The sequence below is a fragment of the Neovison vison genome, chromosome 7 (assembly GCF_020171115.1).
Source record: "Neovison vison isolate M4711 chromosome 7, ASM_NN_V1, whole genome shotgun sequence".
NCBI classification, from domain to species: domain Eukaryota; kingdom Metazoa; phylum Chordata; class Mammalia; order Carnivora; family Mustelidae; genus Neogale; species Neogale vison.
This window is the reverse complement of record NC_058097.1, coordinates 202318848-202336007: the sequence shown is the minus strand read 5'-3', so window position 1 is coordinate 202336007 and position 17160 is coordinate 202318848. Positions and strand designations below refer to the sequence as shown.

The 17160-nt window shown below is 47.9% G+C and overlaps 1 protein-coding gene across 2 annotated transcripts in view; it reads left to right on the top strand.

Moving 5' to 3' along the window:
* CHKA (choline kinase alpha) overlaps positions 1 to 17160 on the top strand; it is a 60328-nt gene that overhangs the window by 17063 nt on the left and 26105 nt on the right. For both annotated transcript variants that reach the window (XM_044259851.1, XM_044259852.1), the window contains exon 2: positions 8677 to 8788. In XM_044259851.1, the coding sequence (XP_044115786.1) occupies positions 8677 to 8788 (112 nt within the window). The remainder of the gene's footprint in view (positions 1 to 8676; positions 8789 to 17160) is intronic.

Sequence of the window (17160 nt, the reverse complement as noted above, 5' to 3'; positions counted from 1 at the left end):
TTTGACCCATTTCTGGGCCAACTGAAATTGTAGATTATCTGCTAATTTATATTTTCCAATTTGACCTTCTCTTCTCAGTGTTAGTGCAGTTAATTGTTTGGCTTTATGAAGAGGGTGCTAGATTGACACTTACCAGTTTGGGAGTTACGCAGCATGGAGCCACTGATGCATGTCACCAAGAAGACTTTTTTTTTTTAAAAAGATTTTATTTATTTATTTGACAGACCGATCACAAGTAGGCAGAGAGCCAGGCAGAGAGAGAGAGGGGGAGAAGCAGGATGCCCCTTGAGCAGAGAGCCTGATGCAGGGCTCTATCCCAGGACCCTGAGATCATGACCTGAGCCGAAGGCAGAGGCTTAACCCACTGAGCCACCCAGGTGTGCCATCTTTTTTTTTTTTTTAAAGATTTTATTTATTTGAGACAAAGAAGTGTGCATGATCGGGGTGGGGGGGCAGAGAGAGAAGCAGACTCTGTGCTGAGCAGGGAGATTGATGTGGGGCTGGATTCCAGGACCCTGGGATCATGACCTGAGCCGAAGCCAGCTGAGCCACCCAAGGTGCAGCCCCCAAGAAATCATTTGAATAAAGCTAACGCTTAACATGTTTTGTAATTTATTTTAATAAATTTTTTTTATAAAGTTTTTTTTAAAAAAAAATTAAAAAAAAAGTTTTTTCTGTATTAATGTACCTATAAATATTTCCAGAGCGTCAGTTTTTTTTTTTTAAAAGATGTTATTTACTTATTTGACAGATCACAAGTAGGAGAGAGGCAGGCAGAGAGAGAGAGGAGGAAGCAGGCTCCCTGCTGAGCAGAGAGCCCCGATGTGGGGCTTGATCCCAGGACTCCGAGATCATGACCTGAGCTGAAGGCAGATGCTTAACCGACTGAGCCACCCAGGTACCCCCAGAGCGTCAGTTTTTTAACTTAAAATACTTCATGGCCTTTAGACTTAAAAAATGTTTTAGTTATCTCAACTAGCAATTTGATTTTTTTATTTATTAATTTTTAAAGATTTATTTTATTTTTTTTTTATACTTTTTTTATTATTTTTTTTTAATTTATTTATTTGACAGAGAGAGAGATCACAAGCAGGCTGAGAGTCAGGCAGAGAGAGAGAGAGAGAAGCAGGCTCCCGCCAAGCAAAGAGCCCGATGCGGGGCTCGATCCCAGGACACTGAGATCATGACCTGAGCCGAAGGCAGCGGCTCAATCCACTGAGCCACCCAGGCGCCCCTAAAGATTTATTTTAGAGAGAGAGAATGTATGTGCACAAATGGGGAGAGGGAGAGAGAGGGAAAGCAGACTTCCTACTGAGTGGGGAGCCCAGTGGGCTCAATCCCGTATCCCCAAGACCACGCGACCCCAGCTGAAACCGAGAGTCAGATGCTCAACTGACCCACTGGGGTGCCATGCAGTTTGGTATTTTTAAAAGTTATATTTTGATCTATTAGGTTTTTATTGTTAAATAAGGGAGACAAGAATATGAAATATGGAGTACCTGGACTGCTCCATTGGTTAAATATCCGACTCTTGGTTTTAGCCCAGATCATGATCTCATGGTCGGCAGATCAAGCCCCATGTTGGGCTCCTCACTCAGTGGGGAGTCTGCTTGCGATTCCCTCTTTCTCTGTCTCCCTACTTGCATTTTCTATCTCTCTCTTAAATACATAAGTCTTCAAAAAATAAGAAAAAAATATGAGAGGGGAGTTCTGATGTGCTGATAGGCAAAGAGTGAATGGTGTGGCTTGGTTGTAGGACACTTTGGCAATGGGTAGCAAGAATTTTAAAATGTTAGTGTCCTTTGACCCAGAAAAACCAACTGTAACTGAAGGGTCTCAGCAGACTGTGCATAAAGGTTAATGTACAGGTGTACATACTGTAGTTCTGGATGGAAGTAAAAAGTTATGAAAAAGCCACAGTGGGCCATTGGCTAAACCATACTTAGTTTTTAAGATGAAATTGTGTGTGTGATTAAAAATGGAGTTTTTAGGGGCACCTGGGTGGCTCAGTGGGTTAAAACCTCTGCCTTCTGCTTGGGTCATGATCTCAGGGTCCTGGGATCGAGCCCCGCATTGGGCTCTCTGCTCAGTGGGGAGCCTGCTTCTCCCTCTCCCTCTGCCTACCTCTCTGCCTACTTGTGACCTCTGTCAAATAAATAAATAAATAAATAAATCTTTTTTAAAAAAATTGAGTTTTTAATGCTGAATCGATGGAAAATGTTTGTACTATAAATGGAAGAGGAAGTTATGGAGTAATACATTTAGTAAGATCCCAATTTTTTTTTTTTTAAGATTTTATTTATTTATTTGACAGAGAGAGATCACAAGAAAGCAGAGAGGCAGGTAGAGAGAGAGGAGGAAGCAGGCTCCCTGCCAAGCAGAGAGCCCAATCCTGATGCGGGGCTCCATCCCAGGACCCTGAGATCATGACCTGAGCCAAAGGCAGAGGCTCAACCCACTGAGCCACCCAGGCGCCCATAAGATCCCAATTTTAATAACAAGAAAGAAGTAGGAAAAGTGGCCCTTAGGAAAATGACAACCAAAAAACCCAGAATGCTAGAGGACCCTGGCCGGCTCTGTCTGTAGAACATGCAGCTCTTGATGTCCGGGTCAAGAGTTCAAGCCCCAGCTTGGGCGTGGAGTCCGCTTAAAAAAGAAAAGAAACAAAACCACCCAGAATGAACAAAAGTGGTTATGTTCAAATGACAGAATTTGGGTAACTTGTTACATTTTTTATTTTCGGGGTCTTTAAGATCCAGAATAACATGATTTTTTGGAACATGAATTCCGAGATCTAAAAGGCAAGACCATTGACTACACATCACAAGCAGCCTACTTCCGTAGCTCCAGTAGAACTGATAAAACTTAGCTGAGTCCCTAACAGCACACCCAGGTCCCCTGAGTTCTTTGTCGCTCGTGGTGGATACGAGCACGAAAGTGACCGAAGCAGCAGCGCGCTCCTGGGCTACCGTGTGGCTTCCTTCTCCCTGAAACGACTTGCTTCAGCGTAGAAGACCTGTCAGCCCTAGTTCTTCAGCTTGGGGTGGTTTTTCTTTGGATACCCAGAGAAACTGGAAGGATTATTTTGATATCTGATTAACGACTGGGGCGCAGCAAGCTCTTCGTGGTGTTCGTGTGCTCGTGGCTCCCCTGGCCGGGCGCTGGGTCCTGCGCCCGCAGCTGACATGTGCTAAGTGGGAAATACACGTGTTTGCTTCATTTTATTTGCTCTTCTGCTTCCTGGAGCATCTCGTGTCTCCTGCGTTCAACTAGGACATGTGTGTTTCTTACAGAGCTGTTGCGGCGCTTGTTTGAAATCCTTGAGCGTTCCTGGGGTTTTACTTGGGAGAAGATCGTGACAAATTGTGGTCAGTGGGACCCTTGCAGTTTTGCTTCCCCATCTGGGGCCTGTCTTCCCCAACGTATCTTATTCCCAGTCGAGTCGTTTGGTTTATTGGTAACTGGTGTTTTTCTAGGTGGTTTCTCACAGCTTGGGTCATTTGGGATAAAGACCTTGTTTCATTTATCTTGCTTGTCACTAGGAAATAACCGGCAGTTTACTTCCTTCCGCTTGGGCCTGTTGAGCAACAGGGGCTGCCGATAATTCAAGAGATGAAGGGTTTCCAGGTTGTGAGCTGGTTTCTGGCGGAGCTGGCCCGCCTGCCTTCTCTAGGAGCACGGGATTAAACTTTGAATGGAGTTACACAACTTAGAACAGTAGCTCATCTGTTTGCTCTCGCTGCTGACTGAGCCCTCAAGAGTGTGTGACAGGAAGGAAAACGAGGGCTTTTAACTGATGGGATGCCTGTCCTGTCGCCTGGTAGCCAGGAGCCCCTGTGGCAGGGTGCTTCTGATAAGCCACGCACAGAGGCGTTGCCCTGAGTTGAGAAGAAAGGTTAAGGCTGCTCTCATCTCTTTCCGCCACGCTGTCCCTGGGCTTCAGGCTCACTTGGGGGAAAACCAGAGCCTTGGATTCCCTGGTCTCTCTGTTCCTCCCTCGCAGGGGTAGATAACTGATTTGCATTTTGGGAAAAGAGGTCGTTACTCTTGCGAAGATTCCCAAGTGCTCATGATTGCTTTGTAAGCTGTTGACGAAGTTCTTAAATATGACTTTTGTTCATATCTGGGAAACACAGCTTCTGTGGAAGCACATTCGAGTTTTTCATTGGCTAAGAAAAATCGTTACATATGGAAAAAAGTCATTTTTCTTTTTATTTATTTTCTTAAAAAAGTTTATTTATTTATTTATTTGGCAGGCAGAGATCACATGTAGGCAGAGAGGCAGGTGGGAACGGGGTTCGGGGGAAGCAGGCTCCCTGCTGAGTAGAGAGCCCAATGCAGGGTTCACTCCCAATGCGGGGTTCGATCCTAGGACCCTGAGATCATGACCCAAGCCGAAGGCAGAGGCTTAACCAACCCACTGAGCCACCCAGGCGCCCCCGTTTTTCTTTTTTAAAAAGTGCTCTATTGAGATATGGTTCATATACCATATAATTCATCCATTTAAATAAAGTGTGTGTGTCTGTATATTCACAGGTATGGGCAGCTGTTCTCTCATAATCAATTTTAGAACATTTTTCTTATCTCAGAAGGGAACCCTGGCCCCCAGCCCTGTTCGGCCCAGTCTTGGGCACTCACTGATCTGCTTTCTGTCTGTGTTATTTCCTTGTTCTGGACATTTCACATGAATGGGATCGCAGAATATGTAACTGGGTTTCCCTCACTGAGCATAGTATTGTAGCACATTTCAGTACTTCATTCCTTTTCAAAAATCATTGTTGTAAAATGTACATAGCCTGAAATTTACTATTTTTAACCATTTTTAAGTGTATCGTCCAGTGGATTAAGGGCGTTCACTCTGTTGTACAGCCCTCACCACCGCCTCAGGAACGCTTCCGTCTTCCTGGCCTGAAACTCTGTCCTCGTGAAACACCAAGTCCTCTTTCCCCCCTGGTGAGAGCACTGTCCTTTGACATTCCTGAGTTGGGACTGTGTTTTTAGTTTACTGGAATGTGCTCTCTCCTTTGGGTGTGCAGCCCTGCTGACGTCTTAATTTTAGCCACGGAAGACCTGTTTCCTGGAGTCTGAACTCCAGAACCGTTAGATAAATTCACGTGGTTTGTTTTAAGTTTATTTATTTAAGTAATCTCTACACGCAACATGGGGCTCGAACTCATAACTCATGACCCTGAAATCAAGAGCTGCACGTTCCATCAGCTGAGCCAGCCCGGCACCCAATTTCGTGTTGTTTTAAGCTGTCAGATCTGTGGTCCCGGCTTACAGCAGTCCCAGGAGACCAAGAGCTCTGTTGTGTGCACATTTGTACACATTCATCTTGTTACTCTCTGGCTCCCGCAGCACCTACTATGTGCTTAGCCCGGCACGGCGCCGTCCTGCCCTGTCTCGTGTCCTCGTCTGTACGTGGGAGGCATCCAGCCTGCTGGACTGTGGAGGGGGGCCCTGAGCTAACCTGTTGAACACTGCAGCCTAGGGAGCTCGTATTTATTTACCTAGTTATTTAAAAGATTTTATTTATTTATTTGACAGAGACACAGTGAGAGAGGGAACACAGGCAGGGCGAGCGGGAAAGGGAGAGGCAGGGAGCCTGATGTGGGGCTCGATCCCAGGACGTTGGGATCATGACCTGAGCTGAAGGCAGATGCTTAACGACCAAGCTACCCAGGCACCTCTCAGGGAGCTCTTAAAATGACTAAAGAGGGGCCCTTCGATGGCTCTGTCGAATCAGTCTGATCCTTGATTTTGGCTCAGGTCACAATCTTAGGGTCGTGGGATGGAGCCCTGCATCGGGCTTCACACAGGTTCTCTCTCTCCCTCCTTCTCTCAAGGAAAAAAAAAAAAGAAGAAAGATTCCCTCTCCCTCTGCCCTTTCCACCCACTCAAGAAAAAGAAAATGACTAAAGAAAGTGCAGCTCTTTTACAGAGGGGTGAATTTGAGGCCCAGAGAGGTTTAGTGATATGCCCAAGATCACACAGCTAGTAAGTGGCAGCACTGGGATTTGAATCCCTGGCCCTGAAGCCAGTGGTCTTTCTTATAGCATGGTGCCTTCCCCCAGGACTGTGTCTTAGGGAGCTTACAGTCTAATCAGGGAGCCAAGCTGAGTCCACCAGACCTAGTAAGGCAGACATAACAGGTGGGAGTGTGGAGGAAAGAGACAACAGTGCTGCTGGTTATCGTGGTCTTCAGAAAAGCTTTACTGAGCACCCGCCACTGGGCGTTACTGGGCCTTGAGAATTGTATTGAGACCCTACCCTTGTCTTCAAGGAGTTAGCAAGGAAGAGGGCGAGAGCCTCGTGCAAACATTGGACTTTGAACCCGGTCGTCAACTGTAGGGAGTTTTTAGGTAGCAGAGAAGGGTAAGGAGGGGTTTGCAGATCTGGAGAGCACCAGTGAGGGGATTGTGATAAGCTGTATCGGTTAGTATTAGATTGAGCTGCTTATAGCGAAAGCCCTAGAGTAACCGTGGCTTCAACAACACAGGAATTTATTATTTCCCTCTCGTGTGAAGGTGTCTGGAAGTAAACAGGCTGGGCGGGTGTGGCAGCGCCCTGGGCTTGATGAAGATGTGGGCTGCTTACAGCTAATGCTCAGCCATTCCTCGGCTGTGGCTCATTGCCACAATCTAAGAAGCTAAAAGCTCTGGCCATCAGTGCCCATGTAGACGCTGGCACGAAAGTGGAAACAGCACTAGACATTTCAACATAGAGAATTTAATAGAGGGAATTGGGTGAACAGGCGTTAGAGGACCAAGGAAGCAGAAATGGGACCCCGTGATGCACAGAACCGCAGGAAGCAGCCCCTTCCCTGGGCTGGGGGACCAAGGGAAGGTGGGGGTTATTGGACCCTGGAGCTGGGCCCCCCGTCCTGTGAAGAGGGCACCGCGTGGCTGTTGCTGGCATCTGAGGGCTTGAGGAGCACCCCAGGAGCTGGGGCCCAGACTCTGATCTGGTATCCTGGAGAAGGGGGTTCCCCTGTTGCTACTCCAGCGCGCTCGGTCCAGAACAGCAAGCCAACCGGTCTCCTTCCTCCTGCCCTCCGGCTTCCCACCAGGCCCCTGCACTGGCAGACCCCCCAACTGGGAGCAGCTGGCAAAGGAGATTTGTAGCGGGCGGGGCCCCCCGGCCCAGCATCCCCGCAGGCAACAGCAGTGTGGATGTGGGGCTCGGAGACCAGAGCTTCGCGGCTGACCCGCTGTCCTCTCCCGGTTTCAGACAGCAGGATGGAGGGCAGGGGGAAAGGGACAAAGGCCATGAGGACGTCTGCCGTTGACTTCCAGAAGTCATTTATTTGTCAGCACCGGGTCACACGGGCACGCCCGCCCGCCAAGGCAGCTGCTGGACAGTCCTCACGCCAGGCGCGTTGCTGCCGGAATGAGACCGGGAGGGGAGGAGAGCGTCTGCCGCGGAAGCGGACTTTTCAGAGCCGTCGGCTCCCGTGAATATACCGGCATTAAGAGCCAGGGAAGAGTGTCTCTCTGCTCTCCTTTCTCCCCTCACAGTCTCTAGGTCTGCACTTCGGAGCTCTCGGCAGTGCTGGGCTGGGCGTCCTCGTACTCCCTGCGCGGTTCTGCAGCTGATGCTGTAGGTTAGGTGCGTGGTTTAGTCTCCCCTCGGGGAGCACAGCTGGACGGGACAGGACTGGTTATGGGGGAGCTGGTGGCTCCTGTGACGGGGTGTCCTTCCGGAGAGCTGCGGTTTGCTCTCCTGGTCACTTTCTCTCCGGAGTCGAGCGTCTCCGGCGCTGCGACGCCGCACCTCTGCCGGCAGGGGTGGACTCGGTTCGCAGGAGCGTGCGGCCCGGACGCTGCCCAGGACTTGGAACTCTGACGGTTGTGTGTCCCGTTTGTCTTCATCAGAGGGTTGTTTCTTGCGGCGGGGCCAGAGTGCAGGCGAGGTGCTTTGTGTCTGGGGCTCCCGACGGTGCGCCTTCTCGTATTCCTTCGTTCAACTCCCATCCCTCCATTAACTGCCCCTCCTCTCGACCCACGCAGGTGCGTTGTCCCCAGAGCGGTTCCTCTGCTGTTTAAATGACCGCTGTAACTTGTTTCCTGTCTCTCGTTGTCAGAGTGGAAGGTTTGGGGCGCTGAGATCTCCGATCATTTCCTCTGAGCGCCCCAAGAGCCGGTTAATGTTGCAAGTTCTTTGAAAAGGCTGTTAGTCGAAATCGGTTGCGATGTTTTTAAGAACGTGGAACTATATACGCTTCAGGTGGACGGGCCTCGGGGAGGTGGACTAAGTACTGGCCCAAGATTTTAGCCTGGTCGTTATGGGGGTAGAGTGGAGGTTTGGGATCAGCGGAGCGGGAGCCTGCAGGAATGCATCTGGGATGGCCCACCCCTGGTGTGGCGCGAGGCCCTCTTCGACCCGCTCGTTCTCCAGAGGCGCTCAGCCTGCGCAGGTGCACGCCTGCGGTCCACACGGAGCTCCCTTCCGGCGTCAAGCTAAGAACAGACAGGGAATTTGCTGTTTGTCATGTGACTCTGAGATTGAGCCAAATACTTGGAGCTCATCGTGTGTCCTGCAGGTATCCCAGAGCCGATCGGGTCTTTGATGGGAGCAGTGGTCATGGGGCCCTGATGTCTCCTCCGTCATCGTCCAAGAAGGGCGGGTGCACTGCCCTTCAAACTCCTGATGCTTACTGTCCTCTTCCTTCCACAGAGGTGGCCTCAGTAACATGCTGTTCCAGTGCTCCTTTCCTGACTCCGTGGCCACCATTGGTGACGAGCCTCGGAAAGTGCTCCTGCGGCTCTACGGGGCGATTTTAAAGATGGTGAGTTTGTAGGCTGTGTGGGGACGGGAGGGCCCTGGGAACAGCTTTCATCCTCTCTCCTGAATTACCTGGGAAGAGATGTTAAATACTTTAGTGGTGTCAGTGAAGCTATTTTTACATATTGCTTTTGTTTTAATTGGGCTGCACAGCTGGGTTTTTGCTGATATCCTGTTATGTTCCGAATTCCTGTTCTTGCTTATAATTTATTAGTAAGCCAGTACAAGTATTTTCCAGCTTTATATCCAGAGAAAAGTATGATGTTGGCAAAATCTCTAGTAGTGAATTTTCCACACTTTGAAATTTTTAGCTCAGACCTAGCTTGTAAAATTCTAATGTAGAAAAGGTATTGTTTTTAATAACATGATCATAAAGGTTTTTACAGGGCACAGGGGAGACCTGTGGACAAAGTATGATCACAGTGGAGCTGAATTTACTACCTCCCTTCTTTTCTTTTTTCTTTTAAGATTTTATTTATTTGACAGAGATCACAAGTAGGCAGAGAGGCAGGCAGAGAGAGAGAGGGAAGCAGGCTCCCTGCTGAGCAGAGAGCCCAATTCGGGGCTCGATTCCAGGACCCTGAGATCATGACCTGAGCCAGAGGCAGAGGCTTAACCCACTGAGCCACCCAGGCGCCCCCTCCCTTCCTTTGAGATTTCTTTAAAACATTGAAATTGTTAGACTCATAATCTTTCTAAAAGTTTATATAACTTAATTGAATCTAACTTTCAATTAAAGTGCCCTATTTATTGAATTGTCTTAACCAATTGTAGGAGATCCCAAATGTCTGGATTTTTTTTTTATTTATACCATAAATTTACCATTTTACTGACCACACATACAGATGTTTGATATATCTCTATGGTAGAATTTTAATATCCATTTAGATCTCCTTCAGAGGGGCCCGTTTTGATCTTCACGAGACGGAGAATAGTTTTCCTACTTAATGTTGCAAGTCTCAGCTCAGTCTGAAGGCAGATAATGCCCATGTCTATGACAGTTCGACTTTAATGTTCAAAAATATCAAACTTACAGCTGGACTCTGTGTCATAATGTGACCGAACCTGTTCATTGAGTAGTTTTCCTCGGCCTTGTCAGGCTGTGCAGTGCTCAGGATCTGAGCGGTGGAAGCCACACACCCTTCACCCAGGAAACCTGAGGCCGTTTTGTGATGAGGAACACACAGCTGACCCTCACCCCTGACCCATCGGTGGATGGTACACAAGCGACAGTTGGGTTTTCATTCAATCAAGTTGCACTTCCAAAGCACAGTTTTTGAAGAACCCAGTTAATGCCCTTTTGGTACTTTCAGTGGAATCAGTCTTGAGTCCTTTTGTCTTCGCCATCCTCTAACCATTAGTCCCTTTTCTTTTCACTTGTGTGCTTTCTTGTGAGCAACACTTTTAAAATACTTCAATAACGAGCTGCTGGAATTGCACATGATACAGACGATTGTTTAAATCTGATTTTTGAGGCTTTCGTTTGTATTTATAACTCGAACTAGGGGTGTTTTAAACATGCACTATGGTCCCCTCCAGGTACTGGCTAAGCTCGGCGGCAGGCTCTGCTCTGGACCTGTGCTGTTTGGGATGCTGGTCGCCAACCACAGGGGCTAGCAGATATGTTTGAAATATGGCGAGCGTGACCAAAGATGGGAATTTTGAATTTTAATTACTTTTAATTAACTTAAACTGCAATGCTCGCGTGTACGGGTGGCTGCCGCATTGGACAGCATAGCTCTAGAACGTGCTGTATCACTGGATGGGTCACTTAGTGAAGCCATCGACAGCACGGCCTGGCCCTGAGCCGTTAACTCTTCCCCTAGTAAAGATTCGCTATCAGTAGTTAGTAGGCTGTCCTTTTTGAAAAATTTTAGCTGTCCACCATTACTGCCTTAAAAGTACTTACAGTAGAAATGTCTGGAAATAGAATAAGTTTTAGCATTTCTATGTCTCTATTTTTAGTTAACTCAAAAATAAACAGAATAAAGGCATTTCAAGTGCAATTGATTCTTGCCAAACGAATAGATTGGAGTATGTTTTACATATAGTTCTAATTTGTAGGGGGCACTCTACATTTAGCTTCTTAATTATGTTTTTATTAGGCAAATCTCAGTTGCCATTCCCAAAGGTGCCTCCTCCATGCAGGGTGGAAGCTATCCTGGGAGACGAGCCCCTCGCTTACTGGACAGTCCGCGGGTGTCTCCAGGCTTGTGGTTCAGTTCCCGCACGGCAGGCTCAGTTTTGCTGGAAAAAAACTGCTCCTTCGCTTTAGAGTTGGGAATCTGTTTTCAGTATAAATACTTGATGGGTTGAGTCCTTAGTTCAAGGACACTTTTTCTGTGCAGTTCCAGCTGAGTAAAAACATTAGCCTACAGCCTCAGTTGGAAATGTTTTGAAGAGGTTTTTGGCTGAGGTTTTTGTCCTTCAGGGTTCAGCGGGGACACTGGTTGCCAGGTGGAATTTTAGACCTGAATGGCCATTATAAACTGAGGGTCATTTGAATACCTGGACAGCAGGAGGAGAGGAACCAGGCTCTGGGGGACTCTGAGAAGCGGTGGCGGGAGAGGCGGACCCTGAGCCCCTGAACCCCTGAGCCCCTGAGGCACGAGCCAGGTGACCGCTGCCAACAGGTGCTGGCAGAGCCAAGCTCTCCCAGCGTTGCCTGGCCAGGGATCTCACCGCAGAAGTCAGTGCCTTTTCAGATATTTCCACCTCCAATTTAAAGGACCTATAATTTTTGTTGCTGGGGTGTGAGTTCACTCATATTGCCGACCAGCTCTTTGGAACGAATCTAGTCTCTGGTGGAGGGACAGACAGAGTCCGCCATGAGGACTCTGTTCCCAACACAATAAAAAAATGTCCCCAGAACTGATAGTGATTTGTTAGGATTTGCATTCATTAAGAGAGGTGGCTGAGCAAATCTCGAGCCCACTGGAATAATAAATCCGTTACTTTCAGAAATGAAGGGATTAAAGACAGAAACGGAACGCAACTCAAATGCCGTTCTTTCCCTGCCTGTGCGCTCTCCCTGTGGGGAAAGCACACTGGTCCCGATGCAGGTGTGTGCGCTACCCGGATAGACTGGGGTCCCCGAGAGCAGCTGTAGGAATGCAGCGTAGTGTAGCTTTAGGGGGCGTTAGAATAAGCTCCTTCCCTAACAAGTGTTAACTGACAGCTGCAGGTGGGGATAGAGCCGTGTGTTTTCTCAGATGGTCTTGCTGTTTTGCCTAATGACACGCTAGAGCAGTTACGTCCCTTCCTTCCCTTTCTCCTTCGACACTTTGGAGTTTTTTGCTCTGATCAAATATGAAGGTTAACTGTTTCTTTGATTTACATTTATAGTCCTTTACAAGTGACTTTATTGAAGCTGATTAGATGCTGCTTCGCTTTTTCCTTTTTCTTCACCGTGGTGTTGTGAGATGGCCGAGACCGTGGCAATGGGGTCCTGCTCCTCAGTGCTAGTCACCGCAGGCTAAGGGGCAGAAAGCCGACAGTTTCTGTCCCCAGACTTTGTTCTCTCCCAGCCCGTTTCTGTAACACATACACTATAAACATCAAAACATCCATCTGATCCAAAAGCAGTGCCTGCCAACACAGTTCAGGGTCCGCTTCACACGGCCTAGCTCTCATTTTAACGAGGAGGGTTGGTTTCAAAGTTGCACAAATGTTGGACACAGAATTCCCCTGTAGGATCACCCCGAGGAAAGTAGGATAGTTGAATAGAAGTTGAAAAGTCCTGGTTCAGCCTTTGCCCTGTGGAAAGAGATGTGATTGCTAGAAGAGAGCTTGAAACGATAATGCAAGCTATAAATGTAACTTGGTTTTTTTCCTTTCTGATGCTGGGAAGGCACATGAGCTCCGCAGCGTCCAGTAGCAGCCTTTTCAAAGCAGCAAGTTTGGCTGATTACAAATAACCCGTTTGCTTATTTATCATGAATTGTGGAAGACACAAATGTCAGTACGTATTGTTCATTCAATGTAACCTGTGCCAGTTGGCGGAAGTCTCAGAGGACTGCTTTGTCCCTTCCTCTGTCCGAACAGTGACTCTGTGTTGAGCCGGTTCCTTCTGTGCATGAATGGAGAGATTTGGCCTCACCGTTTGAACGGTCTCACGGGCATGAATGTCTATAATCCACTCAAAGATCTCTCGAGTGATGTCTGGGAAAACGTTTTTGTGTGTTCTTTGAGCAGTAGAAGGCTAATATTAGTGCTTGTTGAGTACTAACCATAATAAAACTAAAGGCATCAAGGCACAACGCAGATAAAGTATTCGTGACTCAAAAGAGTGCAGTCTGGGACATGGTCTGTTTTAAATCCAGAAAGCAGAATGCCATCTTCCCTGTTTTCTCTTAATCCCAGTTGAAATAGAAATTAACTCCCCCCGCCCCAAATATGGGAAACAGAGACTATGGGAAGAGCCCGGAGATCGTTCTTACTGGAGGATCGGAGACGGAGGCACGCACTGCTCACGGACATTGCAGAGAGCGCCGGACGCGGGCTCACACGGGCTCCCTGGCAAAGAGCCCTGCTTTGTCCCAGGAGACTGGGGAGAGCACACGTCCTCATCGTTACTAGGATCATCATGAGTTTCCGTTGTTTTGTTTACTCTGCGTTTAAAAAAAAAAATCCCCTTGGACTTTGACTGTGGCGTAACTTTATCCATTCCTAAGGTAGTCAGCTTCCCTCCCAGAAGTAACACATCGTTCCAGTGTTGCTGTTCCCGTTTGGTCTAACCTAGTATTTCTTCAGTTAATACTCGAGACAGAGTTGCCCAGTCGCTGTCTGCGGCCCTTTCATACCTGCTTTGATGCCTTCTTCTGATAACTAAACGAATCGCAGACTACTCTGTCTAATTTTGACATATGCAAAGTGTCTTTGTCTTGCTGGTCTTAAATGTTTGGGATTTATAGCATGAAGCTGATACAGATTTCTGGCCCCTGGAGCGACGGTGTGACTGCAGCCCACCCGTCCGGGGAAGGAATGTCCTTGTGTTGGGTGGCGTGAAGGGCATGTGGGGGTAACGTACCACTTTAGCTGTCTTGCATGTGTTCTCTGCCGCAGGCTGTCCATGCGATCGTGCCTGGAGCACTCTGGTTTCCAGGTGACAGACACGATTCACGGTATAGTATGAGCCCTCTGAAGCTGCAGCATTCTCTACAGCTTTCTTTTTCTTTCTTTTAGTTCTTGGTTTCAAAAAATGCTTTTGATGAAAGACAATCACAATGCTTTTGTTAAGGAGCACCAGCTACAGTCTGTGCTGTGCTCCAAGAGTACAACGATGAACATTTTAGAATGTTGTGGAACGATGTAACGAACATACCACTTTTTGGTTTGGGGGTTTCCTTTTTTTAAATTTTTTATTTCCCCCTTTTCAGTCCAGGGCAAATCCAATCCCTTTCTTCTGTTTCCTCAGTAGAAAATGATTTGGTAACTTTAGAAATTTACAGGCCTCAAAATTCATTTGAGGTATTTCGCTCCTTCTTCCTTCCTACTACTTTGAGCTTTAAGGAAGCACCACGCTGTGTTGGTATTTTGGTCAGAGTTAGAAACAGACTCTCTTCTTTGTGCTCATCCGTCGGTTTCCTCCCGGTAGCCGGTAGCCTGACGAGGGTCAGCGGTGCTGGTCTGGCGGGAGGCACACAGGCCAGGGAAGCCCGTCCACTTCCTGGAAACGCGTTGTTTGCAGGTCCCCCTGCGGGGTGCTTCTGACTAATGCTCCCGAAGCCTTGGGGGTCTTGGGGCAGCAGATTACCCTGGATCAGACATAAATTTTGAGAAGGTCCTGGAAGGAGCCTGTGTTCTGGTTCATGTCTTTCTAAAGCCTCATAGAACTTCTAGTCTCCCGTTGGTGACCCAAGTCATTGCATTTTGCCAATTTCAGAGGATCAAATTGTTTTAGAATGTTCCTTGAGGTAACTGGAGATGCTCTAGAGAAGACCATTAAATCTTAAAAATCGTTGGTCTGCTTAAGTTCTCACAAGTCATATGTGCTCATTAGAGAATCATGTAAGCTATACTTTTATTTTTTTATATTTTATTTTTTTACTTAAAAAAATATTTTATTTATTTATTTGACAGAGAGAGGCACAGCGAGAGAGGGAACACAGCAGGGGGATCAGGAGAGGGAGAAGCAGGCTCCCCGCTGGGCAGGGAGCCCCATGTGGGGCTTGATTTCAGGACCTTGGGATCATGACCTGAGCCAAAGGCAGACGTTTAACGACTGAGCCAGCCAGGAGCCCTGCTTTTTTTTTAAAGATTTTATTTTGAAGTAATGTTTGCGCCCACTGTGGCGCTCGAATTCGTGACCGTAAGGTCAGGGGCACGTTTCACCAACTGAGCCCCCTCCGTGCCCCCAGCTGCGCTTTAAATCAGTACAGTGTGATGTGTAAAATATTTTCTCGGAAAACGCTGAGCGAGACCATGAAAGTAATGAATACAGAATGTTTTCGTAGGAGCAGGGAGAAGGAAGGTCAGGGTCCCCGGGAACATGGAGAGGAGACCGGAGCAGGTAACGGAAGGGGCCGCGGCGCGGCTGCCGCGCGTTCTCTGGGGCCGGGCTTCGCGCTCTGGCCCTGCCCCAGCTCGCCTGAGGCACACGGCCTCGCCAGGAGCAGAGAGGGTGGCAGCTGCTGCCCCGTGTCGACCCCGAGAGAGTCAAGTGGGGGCAGACCTTCGGGGGGAGCCCCCGAGCCGTGGGCCGCGTAGTAAAGAGCCCGTGCCGCTCCGGGACCAGGCGGGCATCGCAGTGACGCAGCGATCCGAATTGTGCAACGCCCCCTGTTTTGGGGGTAAGCACGGACCGTCTGGGAGTTGCTTGGGACTCCGCTCACGAGGGTGATCCCAGATTGTCCTAGAGCAGATCGTGAGATGTCCTGGAAGTTGAGTCTAGCTGACACTGGATTGTTCTTCCTTAATCTCTCACGAACGGGTGCCAGAGTGTCGCATTTGAAAGGCCACAGCCAACTTGCTCTTTTGTTCAGAACCTTTAAAAGAGCCAGGTGAAGGGCGCCTGGCTGGTTCAGTCGGTAGAGCTCTCGGCTCTTGATCTTAGAGCCGTGAGTTAGAGCCCTGCGATGGGCATGGAGTCCCCTTAAGATAACGAAGTAAAGAAGGCGCTCGCGTGGGTGCTCCGTGCGCTTCTTCGTATTTCTGTTCCTGGGGGCGAAGGCAGGGCTGGTGGGAAGAGAGGCCCTCCATGTTTCCAACCAGTGCTCTTGTTTGTATCTTTTTATTTCTGTGGCAGCCATTACATTCAGCATAGTGACTACTCCCTCCTTGTAACAGCATCTGTAACTGACGATAGGTCGATTTTTTTTTTAAGGTTTTGTTTATTTATTTGACAGAGACGACCAGTAGAGAGGAGGAAGCAGGCTCCCTGCTGAGCAGAGAGCCCAATGCAGGCCTCGATCCCAGGACCCTGGGATCATAACCTGAGCCGAAGGCAGAGGCTTTAACCCACTGAGCCACCCGGGCACCCCCTACATCAAAAGATTTTAGTAATTATTTGATATTAACCAGTATTCAAATTCCTAATGTAAAACATTTTAGTTTTATTTTATATATGACAGCTAGTTTTTATTAACATGAAAAGCTGGCAAAAAATTTAGAGTCTTGTTACATATTTATACCACATATTTTAATATCTGCTTCAGATAAACTCGTGCCTCTGATGGAAAATCCTACAGATTCCAAGATATATTTTACTTCCCATCTTCCTGCACAAAAAAGTTCTCTGACCTCTTCGTCTGTCTGTCATTGGCTCGTCGGGATGAGGCCTCTTCTCTCACTTTCCGTGACTGTCTGATTGCTTTGAGATGTCCTGGTCTTAACTCTTCCTGTTTGTAGGATTGAGGGAAGCTGAACATTTTGTACTGAGGAAACAGAACAGAGGTTGACTGTGGCAGAAGCCCAACTTGCCCTCATCATGGTGCTCTGATGGCACAAGTACCGCCTTCATTTGGGGGCGGGATGGAGTGGGCAGCGGTGGGGAAATTCTTAACAGAATTTATTGCCACTGGCGTGATTATTAAAAAGGAATGGCCTTGGGAACTCAGGCAATTTGTAACTTTGGATGAGGTGGCTTGCTTTTGAGAGCACCATTGGACGAGGGAAAGGGACTTCTGTTGACTAAATAACCCATTAACTGTATCTCCCTAAGAAGATACAGTTCGAATATAACAGCATAGGAATAACCATAGTCATTTAGAATTTGGCACAGGTCAAATCCCGTTACAACAAACTTCCATAGAATATCCAAATTCCATATACCATATCATAGAACTTTTTTTGGTCTTAACTTTCCTTAGGGAGGACAAGCACAGGATTTAATGTTTTGGGGGCATTTTGGCCCTGTTCTGCATCCAAATGAACACG